Source organism: Gracilinanus agilis, chromosome 4 (genome assembly GCF_016433145.1).
Source record: "Gracilinanus agilis isolate LMUSP501 chromosome 4, AgileGrace, whole genome shotgun sequence".
Taxonomy (NCBI): domain Eukaryota; kingdom Metazoa; phylum Chordata; class Mammalia; order Didelphimorphia; family Didelphidae; genus Gracilinanus; species Gracilinanus agilis.
The window spans coordinates 247,240,099-247,257,803 of NC_058133.1; the positions used below are offsets into that span (position 1 = coordinate 247,240,099).

A 17,705-nucleotide genomic window follows, 5' to 3' on the forward strand; every position below is an offset into this window, starting at 1 on the left:
TTAAATTATTCCGTTGTCGATCTGTAAAAACCTGTGTCGACCCTGAGAAGATAATTTAGCCCTGCTAAGACTCAATTTTCTCATCTGCAAAATGACGGGGTTGGGCTAGATTATCTTTTAGGATCACTTTCAGCTCGAAATCCTACGATCTTAGATCTCTGACTTTGTGGATCCGTGGAAATCTATAAGGCACTCTTGATTAATATACAAATTAGTACACACCCATATAGATACATCTACAATCCAGGACATAACAACCAATGTCCCAGTCTGGGTCTCTTTCAGCTCCCTCCAGCTAGGTTTTGGTTTGTTTGTTTTCTCTTTGATTTCGTTTTTCTTTGTCTCTGTCTTTCTAGGTCTATGCTTTTCTCACCCTCTTTTCTGTTGGGTTTCTGTTTCCCTTTCCCTCTTTCAAACTTCAGTCTTCCCTATAACTTTCTTCTTTCCCGGGGTTTAAAACTTTGCTGCAGTGTAGTCAGATTCTGGGACAGTTTAATTGGCCACCTCCCCACTCTCCGGCTCCGCCCGTCGTTCCCCCTTAACCCTCCTCCCCTCCTTCCCTCCGCCCACGACTCCCACCCTGTGCCGCCGCTGCAGCGAAGCCTTCAGCGGCTGCGAGTGTGTGTATGTGAGTGTGTGTATGTGTGTGTATATGTGTGTGCTTGCGCTACAGACGCGGGGAGTGTCATAACTCTGACCTCTGGCGGGAGCGGCGGTATCCGGGCGGGCGCGTCACTCACAGAGCAGGCGGCGGGGAGAGTGGGACTGCTAAAGGCAGGGCAGCCGAGGCGCAGGGCATGGAGCCGGCAAACCCGGTCTGAGAACGCTACCGCTAGCGGGCTCCAACCACACCGCAGCCACAGCCGCGGCTCCTATTCCGAAGCCATCCAAACTTTTTCTTTCTCTTTTGCCCCCTGTACAAAGGTAAAGTCCCAAGCGCGGGTTCTTCGACCAAAGGCGCGGACGTGATAGCGGGGTGCGGAGTAGGGATGTCCCTAGTAGTCAGCGTGCGCGCTTCAGGCTAAAGAGCCTTTGGGGTGGGGGAGGGGGCTTGGACTAGCTTCGGGGGGCTTTGCTTCTTAGAGGTTAAAGGGGCCACTTAGCTTCTTAAGCGCCTGACAAAACTGGAATGGGCCAAGAAAGCCGGTTTGGAGAATGCTCCTGCCTTGGTCCAGAGGGTGAATATGCGGGAGGATCTCAGCTATAGAGCGCCGAGTTCCCCTTTCCCTGGGGTCGGCGCCTGGTTTCGCCTCTTTTCTTAGGGCTCTTCGGCACCAGGCTGCCTCACTGAGCGCGAGTTCCTTCTCTTCTCTCTCTGCAGGGGATTTACAGAGTGGGCGGACAGGTCGGCGGCGGAGCCTGAGGCAAGCTGGACGCAGCATGATGCGCAGAGTGTGGGAGGCGCTGGCAGCTCTGGCGGCCGTAGCGTGCCTGGTGGAAGCGGTGCGCGGGGGGCCAGGGCTCAGCATGTTCTCGGGCCAAGCAGCGCAGCCGGACCCCTGCTCTGACGAAAACGGGCATCCTCGCCGATGCATCCCCGATTTCGTTAACTCGGCCTTCGGCAAGGATGTGAAGGTGTCCAGCACCTGCGGCCGACCCCCGGCCCGCTACTGCGTAGTGGTTGAGCGCGGAGAGGAGCGGCTGCGCTCTTGCCACCTCTGCAACGCTTCTGACCCCAAAAAAGCGCACCCGCCCACTTTCCTCACTGACCTCAACAACCCGCACAACCTGACCTGCTGGCAGTCCGAGAACTACTTGCAGTTCCCTCACAACGTGACACTCACTCTCTCCCTGGGCAAGAAGTTCGAGGTTACCTACGTGAGCCTTCAGTTCTGTTCACCAAGGCCGGAGTCCATGGCAATCTACAAGTCCATGGACTACGGGCGCACTTGGGTGCCTTTCCAGTTCTACTCTACCCAGTGCCGCAAGATGTATAACCGCCCACACAGGGCTCCCATCACCAAGCAGAACGAGCAAGAGGCTGTATGCACCGACTCGCACACAGACATGCGTCCGCTGTCCGGGGGGTTGATAGCCTTCAGCACGCTGGATGGGCGGCCCTCTGCGCACGATTTCGATAACTCTCCAGTTTTGCAGGACTGGGTCACGGCCACAGACATCCGCGTGGCCTTCAATCGGCTGCACACCTTTGGCGACGAGAACGAAGATGACTCGGAGTTGGCGCGGGACTCGTACTTCTACGCTGTTTCTGACCTGCAGGTGGGCGGCCGCTGCAAGTGCAACGGCCACGCGGCCCGCTGTGTGCGCGACCGCGACGACAGCTTGGTGTGCGACTGCAAGCACAACACGGCGGGTCCCGAGTGCGACCGCTGCAAGCCATTTCATTACGACCGGCCCTGGCAGCGGGCCACCGCCCGGGAAGCCAACGAGTGCGTGGGTGAGTCGTGCGCCCTGCTGCTGTCGGGAGCTTCGGGGCTCTGGCCTTGTTTAGGGATAGAAGAGAAGTGAATAGGAGGGAGGGCGTCGTGTAGCCTAGGATGCAGAAACTATCTGAAGACTTGAGAGGAGCCTCTGTAGTCTGGGAGCGGGAGAGCTGGTGCAGGGGGTGGGACAGTGCCGCGCCCGACACCCTGTCTGGTGAAGTGAGCTGCGCACTTGGTGTTAGAGCCGAGAAGTCTTCGTTCAGGTCCCAGGTTTCTGGTTCCTGAGATCCGCTCCCGCTCCTACTCGGGGGCGCTTTACCTTATGAACTCTGGAGCGCAAGGTGAGGTCGAATTTGTAGTTTAGGAGAAAGACGTCAAAATTAGATGCCTGAAGGCTGGGGTGGTTCCAAAACTAGGGCCCTCGGGACATGAGAAGAAGAATTGAACGGAATTACTGAAGCTTACTCGACTCGTGTATGTACCCGCCTAGTTTTGAGCCCATTCAAACCCCCTCCCTGCCCCCACCAAAGTCAGGAGGAGAGAGAAATAATCAGTCAGGCCAGAATTTTTCGTTAATTTCCGATTTTACTGAGCCTCCACTTACCCTAATAAATAACTATTACTTTTACTTTTATATGACTCTAAAAGTTTAATACCAGAACATATCAATATTTTCCAGTGCCAACCTCCAATTGGGTAGTTAGTTGAATATTTCCCTTTCTGACTTGGGGTGGGAGTAGGAGGGATGTGAGAAGTTGTAGGCCTCAATAAGTTTGCCTTTGATTCCAGTTGTCACATGTAAAATCAGAGACATGTTGCAAATCCTATGAGAAATGTATGAAGAACATTTTTCAGTTCGGGGTTGGCACTTTACATGGCATAGATCATTTTTTAATTGCTAGTTGGTCTTTTTCTCTTAAAAAACAACATTTATTTTGTTTTCATGCTTATATTAAGGGAAGAAGCATGATGCCTTTCAGACTAATTACTGTCTACATAGGCAAAGTTCAATAGAGAAAGTTCAGGAATTTTTTTCTGAAAATTTCATTCTGAACAAACTAAAAATAACTCCCTCCTTCAGTCAAACCAAATAGGATTCTGGGAAGTTATATAGGTCTGATATAATCAAGGCCTGAACTTCCCACTTACTTGTAAAACACAACGTTTCAATTGTGGGAAGAGAAATCTGGCAAAAGTTCATGACTATGAAAACTTTGAGGCTAAAAGTGAAGCTAAAACAAACATTCTATCAGGCACTTAACATTGGTATATTGACTGTTACAGGTACACACAATCTTTATTCATTGCTGACATCCATGCCTTATTTTCCAAATTTGCATAGTATATAAGGCATATTTTTAGGATTATTTTTCTCACATTAGGTAGATATAGTCTTTTTAAAATTGTGAATGAAAATTAAAGTCAAGATTGAAAATTATATTAAACTGTAGATTTTTAGTTTTTTGTATTTTCTTATTTTGGTTCTCTGGTCTCTCATGTCTGCATTCTCTCAGACACACTGCAGAATTCTTCAGTTCCTATGAACACACGTTTGGGGTCTGGTTTTGATTAATTGTGTCATGTCATTGTTGAATAGTTTGTGCTTTATTACTTGTAGACACAGTCATTTGAACAATCTCCTGAGGAAAAAAAAAGCCTGGAACATTCAGGTCAAGAGATTGGAAAGCTGAAATAGCTAGTTTTGATGAAATTGTGCTGTCCTTACGGTTGTTGATTAGCACAAAATACAAAACACTTTGGTAGTCTTGGGTATTCATTCTCTTTTCCTTTGGTGGACAGAATTAGAAAAGATCTGATGTTCTTTGTCCATATTCTTTATCTTAGGTCTTGAAATTTTATTTGATTTGCCATTACTTGAGTTCTAGTCCTTCAGAAATGTGCATTTTGTTTTCCTTCTTTCTTTTTGTGGTGGTGAGGGATATTGATGGGCTTTCTAGAATCTCTTTATCGATGTTAACAGATCAATCCATGGTTCTACTTTGTACATATATGTGAAAGATCATTTTGCCTTGTAATAGGCAGATCTCCTACAGACAAAGTAAAATGTATAATTTAGAGAAACTACCCTGGCTTTGGGGTAAAGTTGTATTGACTCGAATGCTTTCTCCTCTGCTGATGAGATTTACCAGATAATTCATCACACTTTTCTATCTATGGAGAAATAATCTGTATCTGAACGATGAGACTTACACTTTAAATAAAATCAATAATTCAAAGGTTTGGGTTTTTTTTCTCATCACAAAAGCAATTCCTTCACACATAGACTAGGTTGAGCATTCTGCCAAAATGGATCAATCAGTTAATTAATTAAATTAGCAGCAAATGAACCAAAAAAGGATAAGCAAAATAACTGATTATTTTTGTCCACATCACACCCCAAAAGGCTTAACTTCCTTTAAAAAAAATCAAACCTTTTTGTTTTGTCTTTGGTAGATGCAGTTTGATATATCCATTGCAGCTATTCTAATTTGTAATGACTTTCTCTCTAATTTGTAATAGCTATATTAACTTCAAATCTTTACAGTTATTTTGTCTTCCTACTAATGCAACAATATCAAAGCAATGTATAGCTCATTTCAGTCAGTTTTCTATTGTTCTATAAATTAAAACCCAACATTGAAGGGATTATAAATTCTTAATAGTGAAAATAATCTAGAATCTGGATTATTGTTCTATCATCTTACAAAAATAAAGTCAGTGCAATAATGTTCAAGGAATTTGTAATTAAGGGTTGAACTTTTTATAGAAATAAGAAAGTCCTAAATAACAAAACCTATAGTAGAGATATGTGAATGAGTTAGTATGAGACAGGTGACTTCTTGAAGAAGTGCTACCAAATCTATGATACAAATTTTGTGCTATAGGTACTAGGTTTCTATTTTCATTGTATTTCTGTCTTGTGAAACTAATTTATACTTTTGGAAATAACTTTATCCAGGGTATTCACAACCTGAGCAAAAGAAGTAAAAAGAAATAAAATTTTAGAACCCACAAGGACAAATTTCCAGAAACCTGTCTTGCTACAGATTAACCATGACTTCTTTGCAGTTTCATCTTTCTCTTATGAAATAATCAAATACAATTTTAAAAGATTAAACATTTTCATCCTCTTTGTGGATCAGAACAAAAATAAATTAACATATTTTCAAGATTTCTAAATTTTTGAAATAGGACCACAGTATTTTTCATATTGTTATAAAATACTTTAAGTTGCCTTTCTTTCTGCATTGTTTCAAGGTAGAGGTCTCTATGGTATAAACGTGTCCACTTGGAAAGGCAAGATTTATTTTAAATTCAATTTAGAATTTCTTCCCAGAAATAATTCAAAACAATGCGAAAGACAAGACTATGTATATATAATGTTACAGTCCTGACAGCTCTCAGCGGAATAACTAAATACTCTCTTCCGCCCATATGTATCAGTGTGTTCTCATGCTTTTATACATGTGTGCATTTGCATTCATCCATGCATTGTGGGGGTGTACATCCAAGGGGAAATGCATGAGCAGTTTTTCACCACCTGGGTTTCTGGGTCCCCCCCCCTTTCTTCTCCTAAGCATCTGAAGAACATATTGTGTTTCATAAATTATTGACATCACTTTTAATCAGCGTTCCTACTGATGTTGGAGGACCTGTGTTAGTATTTAGTGCCTGATGAAGCATGGTGCTTAATTTTACTATAGGGGTGCCAGCATGAGATCTTTCTAGTTTGTTGCAGGACAAGCTTATGAAAACTTGTTCTGCCACTCATTCCAGGGCTTTGCATCACCCCAACTGTAATTTAAAACTTACATAAAAGATGGCTTTGCAAGGTGAGCTCCTTGCTAGGCCAGTGCTGGACTCCTATGGTAGTGGGTTATACCTGCAATTTGAAGCTTGCAGAAGTTTCAATACAGTTTAGAATGAATCAATTCCCTCTACAAAAGACTAATCTACCCAAATAGTTCCCAAGATCTGCACGTTGATCTTCCTGGGAGTGATACATTTGAAATGTAAAGAGAAAATGAATCAGCTGCAATCTCTGTAAGATTGAGAAGAAAAAAAATAGTTTATGGTAATCCTTGTCTATTAATAATTTGACTGATAGCTCATCAGCTGAAAGGGATCTTAGAGATCCTCTAATATGGGTTTTCAACTTGGGATCTCTGAAGTTAAAAAAAAAATAATAAATGTATTTCAAATTAATTTGTTTTTTTAATCCTGTGCATTTTGTTTTATTCATTTAAAACAATTATCCTAAAAAGTATTTCAGGCTTCATTGGACTGCCAAAAGAGTTCTTGACATAGAAAGGTTAAAAAACCCATATTTTAAAGGGGAAAAACTAAGGGTCAGAGAGGTTGAATAATTTAGGCGATAGGCTGGAGCCTAGTGTGATGCTCTTTCTTAAGGTTCTTCTTTGTAGGAAAGAGTAAGGAGAACCTGATGGCTCTATCAAGATTGGAGCTGGTTCTATAACTGATAACATATCAGATAGATAAGATATTGTATATTAGGTTTTAAACTTTTTCTTAGGTGTCAGTCTAAGCAAAAGAGAGTCCTGAGGTTAGAAATGAAAGTGAGGGACTTGAGGGACCTGCCCACACTGCTTACTCAGAGTTATTGTATATGGATAAGAGCTTTATTAGCTTTATTGATTTTATTCCTATTTAGTTCTATACAATTTCTTTCCTTCAAAGGAGATGAAACAGAGCTACAAATCAGAAAGCCCCAGCTGTTTTTCCCTTTTGGCCTAGAGATATGGTTGCTTGACTCTGCCCTCAAGCATCTCAGGGCTTCCAGGAAAGCCAAAATAAATGAGCAAATTAAAGGAGGCTAGGAAGGAGTTAAGAAGTGTGATGTAGTTAAAGAGAGCGGTTTGGTGGGAAATGGCATTTCTGAGTCCCTGGTGTGAAGCTAGTAAGTGCTGTTTAAATGTGTAAACAGTGTGGGTAGGTCATTTATCTCTGTAAGCCAGAGCAGCTGGAGCAAGCACCTCTGCTGGCGTTCTCATTAGCACCTGGTGGGCAGGAACCTCCCAGCACTACCCAAATAACATGGAAACATTAGCCCAAACAATGCACCAGGCTGCCAAAAGACCAAATGAGACTGCTTCCGACTTTACCCAATAAGTGAAAAGTTTGTCAGGGTAACCCTACTGGGGCTAGACTCTGCTTTTCCAGGATCTGCTAAGCTCTCTGTTCGCCCTGCCCAGACTTCTTTCTGACCTTCTCCTGTAGAAAAATGAGATCCTCAGAAAAGTATTTGAGAATTCATGTCCAGAGTAAATATTGGAAAGCAACATTTTGAAATTCAGATGTTCCCTGGTAGGAATCCCCTCCTTGCAGCTCACAGCTGGTATCGATATTCCTTCCTTGGGGTGAGTTGTGCTTTTCATTAAGCAAATTTTTTGTCTTGAGATTAAACCAACGTTGTAAACTTTTATGTTTACACTTCAAAAGTCCATTGGGTTGTTATCCCTGTTATCTTGATGGCTTCTACAGTGTCTGTTGTACACAATGGCTTCACTGTAATAAATTGCTCTCTAGGGACCTCAATTATAAAAGTCTTAGCTGGTGATACACAAGTACAAATACCTTGCAAGCAGCTCTTTTTCCTTCTCTTTCTTTAGCAATAATCATATCTTGAGTTTCTGCATAATCTTCCATTGTGTTATTTGAGAGTTCTAAGTCTAAAAGACAACTATTAATTGTTGAATATTCTTAAAATAGGCCAGCCTTTTGCAAGATATTTGAGTTGGTAGAGGTTCATTTTAGGCCTTTCACAAAGGCAAAAGGTTTAAGATTATGGAATATTAGAGAAGAAGACATATTCTCGTAGAGTTTTTATGAATGTAGTTTTACCTAGACCCATTTATAGAAGAAACAGCCAAAATCTGAAGTCAAGAACTGTGACTCACCCAGGGTGACACATCAGATATGTGGCAAAGCGTGGATTAGACCAAGGACTCCTACCTCCCTGTTCAGTCCTCTGCAGAATATTATGCTGTTGGATTATTAGAAAACAGGGATGAGAGCCCAAAGTTCAGAGATGGAGTGACCATGTATTTGGTATAGAGCTAACCAGCAAGGTATAAAGAGAAGAGTTTGAAAAGTACAGAGAACATATAGCACTGGGAGTAGCAAAAACTAGTTATAATGTGAAGGGAGAAAAGTTGTCAATTTTACCTATCATGGAAAATCTATTGATCATCTGTTAGTCCAGTCAATTACCCTTGTGACACGTCTAGAACACGAGCCATAAACACAGACATCTTGTGAGTGCTTTACTGTTCGGGTCAATTCTTGGTATAGAAAACCCTGGGAGACTGAAATACATGCTGCTCTTTTGGATATAACTTAAAATAAATGGCCTGAAACTGAGAAATCTCAGTCATACCAAGATATTTTATTGGAAAGATATTTGTTGTCAGAGGGTTGGACTTGTGTAGTGCCATATAACCTCTAGGAGCCCAGTATTTTAGTTGCATTGAATAGGAGGCCCACCGGACCTCTGTAACAGTTCTGTAGTCTTAATACAAAAAGTGTCCAAACTGTGGACTCCAAAATAATAGACTCTAATTTGCATCTGTTTAGCATGTAATTTACACGTTGTTCAGTCAGTGCCAGGCCCCATGGAAATCTTCCTAGCCACTAGTCCTTTGCTTTTGGTGATATTTCACCCTTGTCTTTCCCAATTCCTAGTAAAGTCTTTACCCAGGTGAACTGTGTGGTTATACCCACTTTACTGAGAAAGGATAAATGCCTTGTTTAACAAGTGAGTCCCTAACCCAGGTTGAGTCCTGCTTGCCCAGTGCCCTCACTCTATAGATGAACTCAGAAATTTCAGGTCTTGTGATTTTACAACTCCTTTCAGTTCTAGACATTGGGCAGTACCCTTTCACTTAAAATGGACATTTCTCTCAAGGGTGTTTAATGAACCTTATCTTGAAATGCAAGGGAAGATTCCACCAGTGCGGGGTGGGGGGGGGGAGGGGAGAATCATACCAGGTCTCTAGCGTAGTGGATTGAGAGCTGGACATGGGAGGCAGGAAAACTTGGATTCAGACCCACTGTGACCATAAGTAAGCCACTTAACTCTGTGGTCCTTACTTTCCTTATCTGTAAAACAGATAAGTGCCTATAAGAACCTACCTCACGGGTTGTTCATAAGAATATGATAATATGCATTTCACTTTTAAAATCTTAAAATACAATATTAAATATTAAAAATATGAGAGTATATGGGATTAGTTAGCATGACATAGAAAGTCTGGGAGATTTGACTGGGCTCAAGTTCTGGCTGTGTGCCATTGGACAAAGTCATTTAAATTCTGTCAGGCAATTCTGAAGGACTTGTAAGCTTCAGCGAAGATGCTGATATACACAGGTAGAGGAAATCCTTGCACTAATGAAATCACAGGTCTGGTTAAAAAAAGTTGGAAATAATTATCATTTAATATTAATTTTATTACTATTAGGAGTACCAGTAAAAATAGGAGTAGCTTATTTTTCCATAGTGGAAGGAGCTCTGGTTCGAGCATCAGAAGACCTGGTTTTGAGACCCAATACTTTCACTTACTCTTTGACCTTGGGCAAATCACCTCACTAATGTGAGGTTCATTTTCCTCATTTGCAGAATGAGAAGTTTGAACAAGAGGGTCTCTGAGATCTCTTTTTAGGTCTTTGCTTCTGTTGGAGCTACTTTGTAATATTTCAAGTATTCCCTAACCCTGTAGACTTCCTGAAGTTCCCCAGGCTTCCGTGTGATTTGAGCCCTGAATGGATTTCATTTTCCAAGATGAAGAAACTGAGCATCGGAGAGGTGAAATCACTATTTTTCTTTTGAAAAATGTCATATTGGTGATCTTTTAAAAATATCCTTATCACTTCTCAATGATTCTGTCTATCCTTATTCCTTCCATAGAAGCTTTTCTTATAACAAATGAAGTATAGTAAGTAAAAATATTAAAAATTAAAAATAAACTATAATAAGTAAAAATATTTGACTGTGTCTAAATTATAAAATCTTCCACAGTTGTTTTCTTTTACTTATTCACAGTTATAATATAAATAGTTCTTTGGGTTCAGCTGCTTTCTCCATGGTCCTTTAATTAAAAGCCAAACTGGACCACTTGTTCTTCATATATATCTCCATTTTCTATCTCCATGCCTTTTCTCTGCCTCTTAGAATGCCCAGTTTAATTCAGAGCCCAGCTTAATTACCACCCCCTTCATGATGGAGTTATGTCTTACATTTTTCATAATCCACTTAGTCATTCCCTAATTTTGTTTTATCATCGTGAATTTACCAAATATGTACAAATACAAACATTTCAATATATAACAAGAACAGGAGGGTTGTAAAAGTAACTGTGAACTTCTGTTAAGAATAAAACAGCTGGGTAGTTCAGTGGATTGAGAGCCAGGCCTAGAGATGGGAGGTCCTAGATTCAAATCTGGCCTCAGACATTTCCCACTGTGTCCCCATTGCCTAGCCCTTACTACTCTTCTGCCTTGGAATCAATACATAGTATTGATTCTAAGACAAGACGGAAGTTAAGGGTTTAAAAAAAAAAAAAAAGAATAAAACATCCTGAGTAGTTAGGTAGCACAATAGAGTAGCCTGGAGTCAGGTGGACTTGCGTTCAAATCAGGCCTCAGATACTTCCCAGTTGTGTGACCCTGGACAAGTCACTTAACCCCAATTGCCTAACTAACCCTTGCTATTCTGCTCAAAATTGATACGAAGATAGAAGGTAAAGGCTATTTTATGTGTATGTATATACATGCATATATATGTGTGTGTGTGTGTGTGTACATGCACAAATATATATTATATATACACATACATCTAAAAATTCTGTGATTCAGTGAGGTAATACAATTTTTCTATTCTAATCCGTTTCATTACATTTTTATTCTGTGCTTTAAAAAAAGTTTTTTTTATATTTTCTTTTTTTAGAACTTTCCTACTTACTAACTTGACTGCCTCCTCCCTGGAGAAGGCTTCCTTAGTAACAAATGAATATAGTCAGGGCAAACAAATCAACAGTGATCATGTCTCATTCTCCACCTTTAGTCTATCACCTCTCAGTCTAGAGGTAGGAGGTGTATTTTGTTACTTGTCTTCTGAATCATATTTGGTCTTGGAATTAATTAGAGTTCTGAATCCTTTCAAAGTTATTTTCCTTTACATTTTGGGGCTGGCAAGTATTTAGATTGGAAGTAAGTATAGTTTCTTTCCAATTACCAACTATTTTAGTGAGTCGGGATGTGTAGGCTGTCCAGGGAGGATTAGCACCTCTGGTGTGAGGGCTTGCTGAGCCCTTTTCAGAGCTGCTCATTAACCTTTGGTGTCCACCTATCTCTTAGAGGCATCTGTGCCTCTCTAAGCTGTAGAAAGACATCACCCCATGATGTCATTAGCCCTCTTTAAGAAGGAAGTAAAAACAACAATATTACAATGAGTTCTCCTCTACTTTTTTGCATATATTGACTTTTTCTTCTATCTTTGTTTTGCTTGTACTAAAAAATGCCTAGTAGTCTGTTTTTATATTCCCAGCATTTAGCATATATTAAGTCCTTAATAAATGTTCTAAGTAGTATTACTAGATCTTTTTACTCCAAATTGTTTCCCAGGATGGCAAGACTAATTCACAACTCCATCAACAGAGTTGAGTTTGGGGTAAAATCATAGAAATGTTTTAATTTGCATTTTATTAGTGATTTGTAGTACATTTTTCATGTGATTATTGACTCTGAAAATCGCCTGGTAGGCAGAGCCACGATGATGGAGTAGCAGATAGCAATTGAGCTGAGCTCCCATGTATAGAACTCCTTCAAATAGATCTAGAAAATGAATCAGATCAAATCCTGATAGGGAAATCTAGAAAAAAGTCAAAGTAAGTTGTTCAGCCTAACTCAGTACAAAGAAACAGATAGAGATGTCTGCAGGAGACTACAGAAAAGGTCCAGGAGCATGCTTCCTGAGATTAGTGCCTAGGGCAAGAGGAGGATCCAGCAGCTATACGGGGCACCTCTATGGGAACAAGTGTCACCTAGCAGCTTTGGTATTAACTACCCAGTTCCACATCATAGATCTAAAGTGGACTGAGAAGGGAACCTGCGTACTGAGGGAGTGGTGAGAGGGATTCTCAGATAGTAATCCCTGGGTGGTACATCAATAAAGGAACATTCTCAGAATCAAGCAATCGTGGTTTGGCTCAAACCCTAGGCACAGAACAGGATTTCATTTCTATCATCTAGCTTAGCCAAGAGAGGAATATCTAGGGTAGGAGTTCCAGACTGAAAGAATCTTGCACTTTTATCGCTCTAAATTGAAAGAACTTTTCATTTAGCTAGTAGGGGCTGAATCCAGCAGTGGTCTACTCTTGTAAGAGGTCCAAACCCAGGTCAAGAATTTACAGAGCTCAGACCAAGAGGGTAGCAATAAGACACTGCCCTAGAACAGACCACTTTGGGAACACTGAAAGTTTATGTCTTCATCCTTCCCTGAGATCCTGGAATAGCAGAACATTCAGTATCATAAGAAAGTAACAAAAGGATCAGCCAGACCTTCCCTCAAGAAGTGTAGCAGAGCCCAGAATTAATATAAAATCCAATAATATAAAATTCAAGTTGTAGACTGGACAAATGGCAAAAAAAAAAAAAAAAAAAAAGAATCACCCCATAAAGACCTATTATAATGGAAGGGGTAATCAAGACCCAAATATAGAAGAGAATGTTTCTAAAATATCTGCATTGCCTCAGAGAAAAACATGGTTTGGGGGCACAAGTTCAATGAGTATTCCTGGATGAGGTACAGCAAAAGGTTAAAAAAATAGTTTAAATATTTTTATAAATAAAATGATAATACTTGAAAAAATGGGAAAAGAAATGAAGGCTATGGAAGAAAGAATCAGAAAGTGAATTAATAGCTTAGCAAAAGAGGAACGTTGGCCAAGCAGTAAACTCTCTGAAAATATGAATGTACAAAATGGAAGCCATTTCCTTCATCAAAAGACATCATAAAATAGGAGAAAATGTAAGATATCTACTGGGAAAAAAATAACTGGTCCATAAAGTTAGATGGAGAAGAAAAAATTTAAAAATCGTTAGACTATCTGAAAACCATGACCAAAAATCAAGCCTACACATCATGTTTCAAGAAATCTTAAGAAAAAACTGCCTGGCAAAATTGGGACATTAATGCATTGCTGGTGGAGTTGTGAACCGATCCAACCATTCTGGATGGCAATTTGGAATTATGCTCAAAGAGCGCTAAAAGAATGCCCTCCCCTTTGATCCAGCCGTACCATTGCTGGGTTTGTACCCCAAAGAGAACATAGATAAAAAGACTTGTACAAAAATATTTATAGCCACGCTTTTTGTGGTAGTAAAAAACTGGAAAATGAAGGTATGCCCTTCAATTGGGGAATGGCTGAACAAATTGTGGTATATGCTGGTGATGGAATACTATTGTGCTCAAAGGAATAATAAATGGAGGAATTCCATGTGAACTGGAATGACCTCCAGGAACTGATGCAGAGTGAAAGGAGCAGAGCCAGAAGAACATTGTACACAGAGAAGATACACTGTGGTAAAATAGAATGTAATGGACTTCTGTACTAGCAGCAATGCAATGACCCAGGACAGTTCTGAGGGACTTATGGAAAAGAATGATATCCACATTCAGAGGAAGAACTACAGGAGAGGAAACACAGAAGAAAAACAACTGCTTGAACACTTGGGTTGATGCGGACCTGATTGGGGATGTATACCTGAAATGACCACACCAATGCAACTATCAATAATATGGAAATAGGTCTTGATAGATGACACATATTAAAACCAATGGAAATGCGCATCGGCTATGGGGTGGGGGTGAGCTGGGGGGTGAAGGGGAAAGTAAGAAGATGAATCATGTAACCATGGCAAATTTTTCTGAAAAATAAAAAAAAATTGAGAAAAAAGGGAAGAAAAACAAAACAAAAAGAAAGAAAAAACTGCCTGGGGGGTAGCTGGGTGGTGCAATGGATTAAGAACCAGATGGGAAGTCCTAGGTTCAAATGTGGCCTTAGACACTTCTTAGCTGTGTGACCCTGGGCAAGTGACTTAACCCTCATTGCCTAGCCCTTACCACTCTTCAGCCTTGGAACCAATACACAGTATTGACTCCAAGACAGAAGGAAAGGGTTTAAGGAAGGAAGAAAGGAAGGAAGGAAGGAAGGAAGAAAAAAGCAAACAAACAAACAAACTGCCTGGATCTGCTAGAACCAGAGGGCAAAGTAGAAATAGAAGGAATATTCTATTAACCTCGTAAAAGAAACCCCAGAATTAAAATGTCCAGGAACATCATTGTCAAAATCCAGAACTCACAAGTCTAAGGGGAAAAAATACCATAAGCAGTCAGAAAGAAAGAATTCAAGTACTGAATAGCCACAGACAGGATCATATACTATTTATTTAGTAGTCACCACTATAAAGAGGAGAAAGAACATGGGCTACAATATTTCAGAAGGCAAAGGATATGGGCTTATAACCAAGAATAATTTACCCAGAAAAATTGAGTATTATGCTTCAAGGGAAAAAAATGAGAATTGTTAGTAACATACAGAAAGGCTGACATTTTTGTTTTTATTTTGTATCTTCATATTTTGCTAAAGTTATTAATTGTTTAGATTTTATTAATATTACTAATTTTTAGAATAATTTTCTCTATTGAATCATTAGCATCTTCCAAATGAACTGATATACCTACAAAAATGGATACTTTTGCCTTCTCTTTATCTAAGAGCTCTTCAATTTCTTTTTTTTTGTCTTATTGCCATATTTAGTTTTACAAAAATGATATAAAATAATATAAATAATAATGAGCATCTTTGTTTTATTCCTGATATTGTTGGAAAGACTGTTAGAATTTCTACTTCAAATGGTGCTAGCCCTTCATTTTATATAGGACATTATTGTTCAGTCATTTTTCAGTTGTGTTTGCCTCTTCATGACCCTATTTGAAGTTTAACTGGAGTGGTTTGCCATTTCTTTCTCCAGCTCTATAGATGAAAATGAAGCAAAGATGGTTAAGGATTTTTGTCCAGGGCTATGTAGCTTTTAAATGTCTGAGTTCAGATTTTAACTTTTCCAGTCATCAGGCCTGACACTTTATTCATTGCACCATCTAGCTGTACTCCTTACCAATCCCTGGGATACAATTAGTTTGATCATGGTGAACAATATTTTTACTATAGTGATATATTGTCTTTGCTAAAATTTTATTATTGAAATTGCTTACCCCTATGTTCATTAATGATATTAGTGTTGAAATTTCTTTCTCTGATTTATCTCTCCTGAGTTTGATTTTCAGGTCATTTTGTCTTATTAAACAGTATTGGTAGAACGTTTTCTGTTTTTTTTTTTTCAAGTAACTTATGTTATATGAGTTAATTGTTCTTTGAATGTTTGATAAAATTAATTTGTAATACATTCTGGGTCTGGATTTTTTTTTCCCTTTGGGAGTCCATTTATGGCTTACTCAGTTTTTGTTTCTGTGACTGGGTTGTTTTTCTAGACTTTTCTAGGTCTAAAATGAGTATGTTGAAGTCTCCAGAGGTTTTTGTTGTGTTCTTCCTGTAATTCAGTTAGGTTTTCTCTGTACAATATAGTTTCCATTTTATCTGTTTAACCATATCTTTTTTTTTTCTGACAAGTCTTTCATGATTGTCACTCTTTATTTTTCCCCATCCTAAATTTCAAATTTAAATGTTTTTCTTGTAAGGCACATATGTTTTATAGATTTTATTTTCTCATCTCTTCTGCTGTCTTTTTTTTTTTTTTTGGTGAATTCATTCATTCACATTCATACTTATAATTGTTAGATTTATTTCTCTCCTTCCCCTTGTACTATTATATTTCCTTTCTCATAAGGAAATATACGACATATAAAAAAGGGAATGAAAACAACACTAAAAGTGTATAGCTGGAATCCTCTGATCCCAACTTCTTTTCTCCTCATCTTCACTCAAATTATGTTCTACTCTCTCTCTTAAGCTCCTACCTTCTGTTTTCCTGAGCACACATAGTTCCCTGTTTACTTTATTGCATTTCTTCAATTGGAGTTAAGTAATTTTTCTACTTTATGCTGTTTTTTTTTTTCCTCTCCAAACTTCCTTTGCTTGGTTGAGGCAAAAGTGAGATTAATGAGATCCTCAATTCCATATCCCATTTCTACCTTCTCCTGAATATGTAGGTTCTACCTGTTAAATACTAGTCTTTCTTCTCAGAATATAGTATAGGGGTGGGGATGAGTGAAAGAAAGTGATCACCTCATAGCAAGATTGTATAGACCATAGAATGGTCTGACCCTTCCCCTCTCCACTATTCTAAACAACCAATTATCTTAAAGGTAATCTTGATTATAGGAGTTTTCTATGTCTTCTGAGCAGTGAGCCAATAGGCATACCCTACCTCTATGGTTAGGTATTCCTCAGATGCTTTCAAACTGTGGAAGAATAGCTTTAATCATCTCTATTTTTAAGATTATCAGAGACATTAGTATATATGTGTATTTGTAATTATATTTGTAAGCATTGCTACTTGGAGAGAGATTCAAATGGTAACATAACCCCTGTGAAATTAATTACAATTCTCTCTTCCCAGCCAGTCTTTGTAAATTTTATAATTTTCTGAAAAAAATTACAAGATTAGGCAAGGATTCAGTTTTAGGGTAAATGTGTCTAATTTATCAAACATAACAAAAAATAATTTAAAATGCTGGTATGCAATGGAAAATCATTTCTCTAATTCTCTTCAAGTTTATTAATTGGGGGCAGCTGGGTGGCTAAGTGGCTTGAGAGCCAGGCCTAGAGACAAGAGATCCTAGGTTCCAATCTGATCTCAGATATGTCCTAGCTGTGTGACCCTGAGCAAGTGACTTAACCCCCATTGCCTACCCCTTACTACTCTTCTGCCTTAGAACCAATACAATATTGATTTTAAGATGGAAGGTAAGGGGTTTTTTTTTTTTTTTTTAAAGTAGATTGTTCAAGGGCTAGGTTTTGCCTTGTCTGGTCACCACCTTAATTCTTTCAGGAGAACAAATTCCTTCCTGACCTTTTACTTAGTTTTCCCTTTAGAAATGGGTTAGGTCTTTGGAAAGAATGTTAAAAAAAAAAAAAAAAAAGGCTTGAAACAAGGACATTAAGTACTCAGGAGGTTTTCTATTTAAATGGGACCAAGGATTTTAGAAAAAGACCCTGAGAAATTATGACTTCTTAATTCATTTCTTAATATTTACTAAAGAGGAAATAGGGGCTTTAGTGTTCT

The 17,705-nt window shown here is 39.3% G+C and overlaps 1 protein-coding gene across 1 annotated transcript in view; it reads left to right on the plus strand.

Annotated features, from left to right (window-relative positions):
- Window positions 1-1,380: 1,380 nt before the first annotated feature.
- The window catches only part of NTN1 (netrin 1), a 402,384-nt gene continuing 386,059 nt past the window's right edge, over window positions 1,381-17,705 (plus strand). The window contains exon 1 of the mRNA XM_044672111.1: window positions 1,381-2,398. Coding sequence (XP_044528046.1) covers window positions 1,381-2,398 — 1,018 coding nt within the window. The remainder of the gene's footprint in view (window positions 2,399-17,705) is intronic.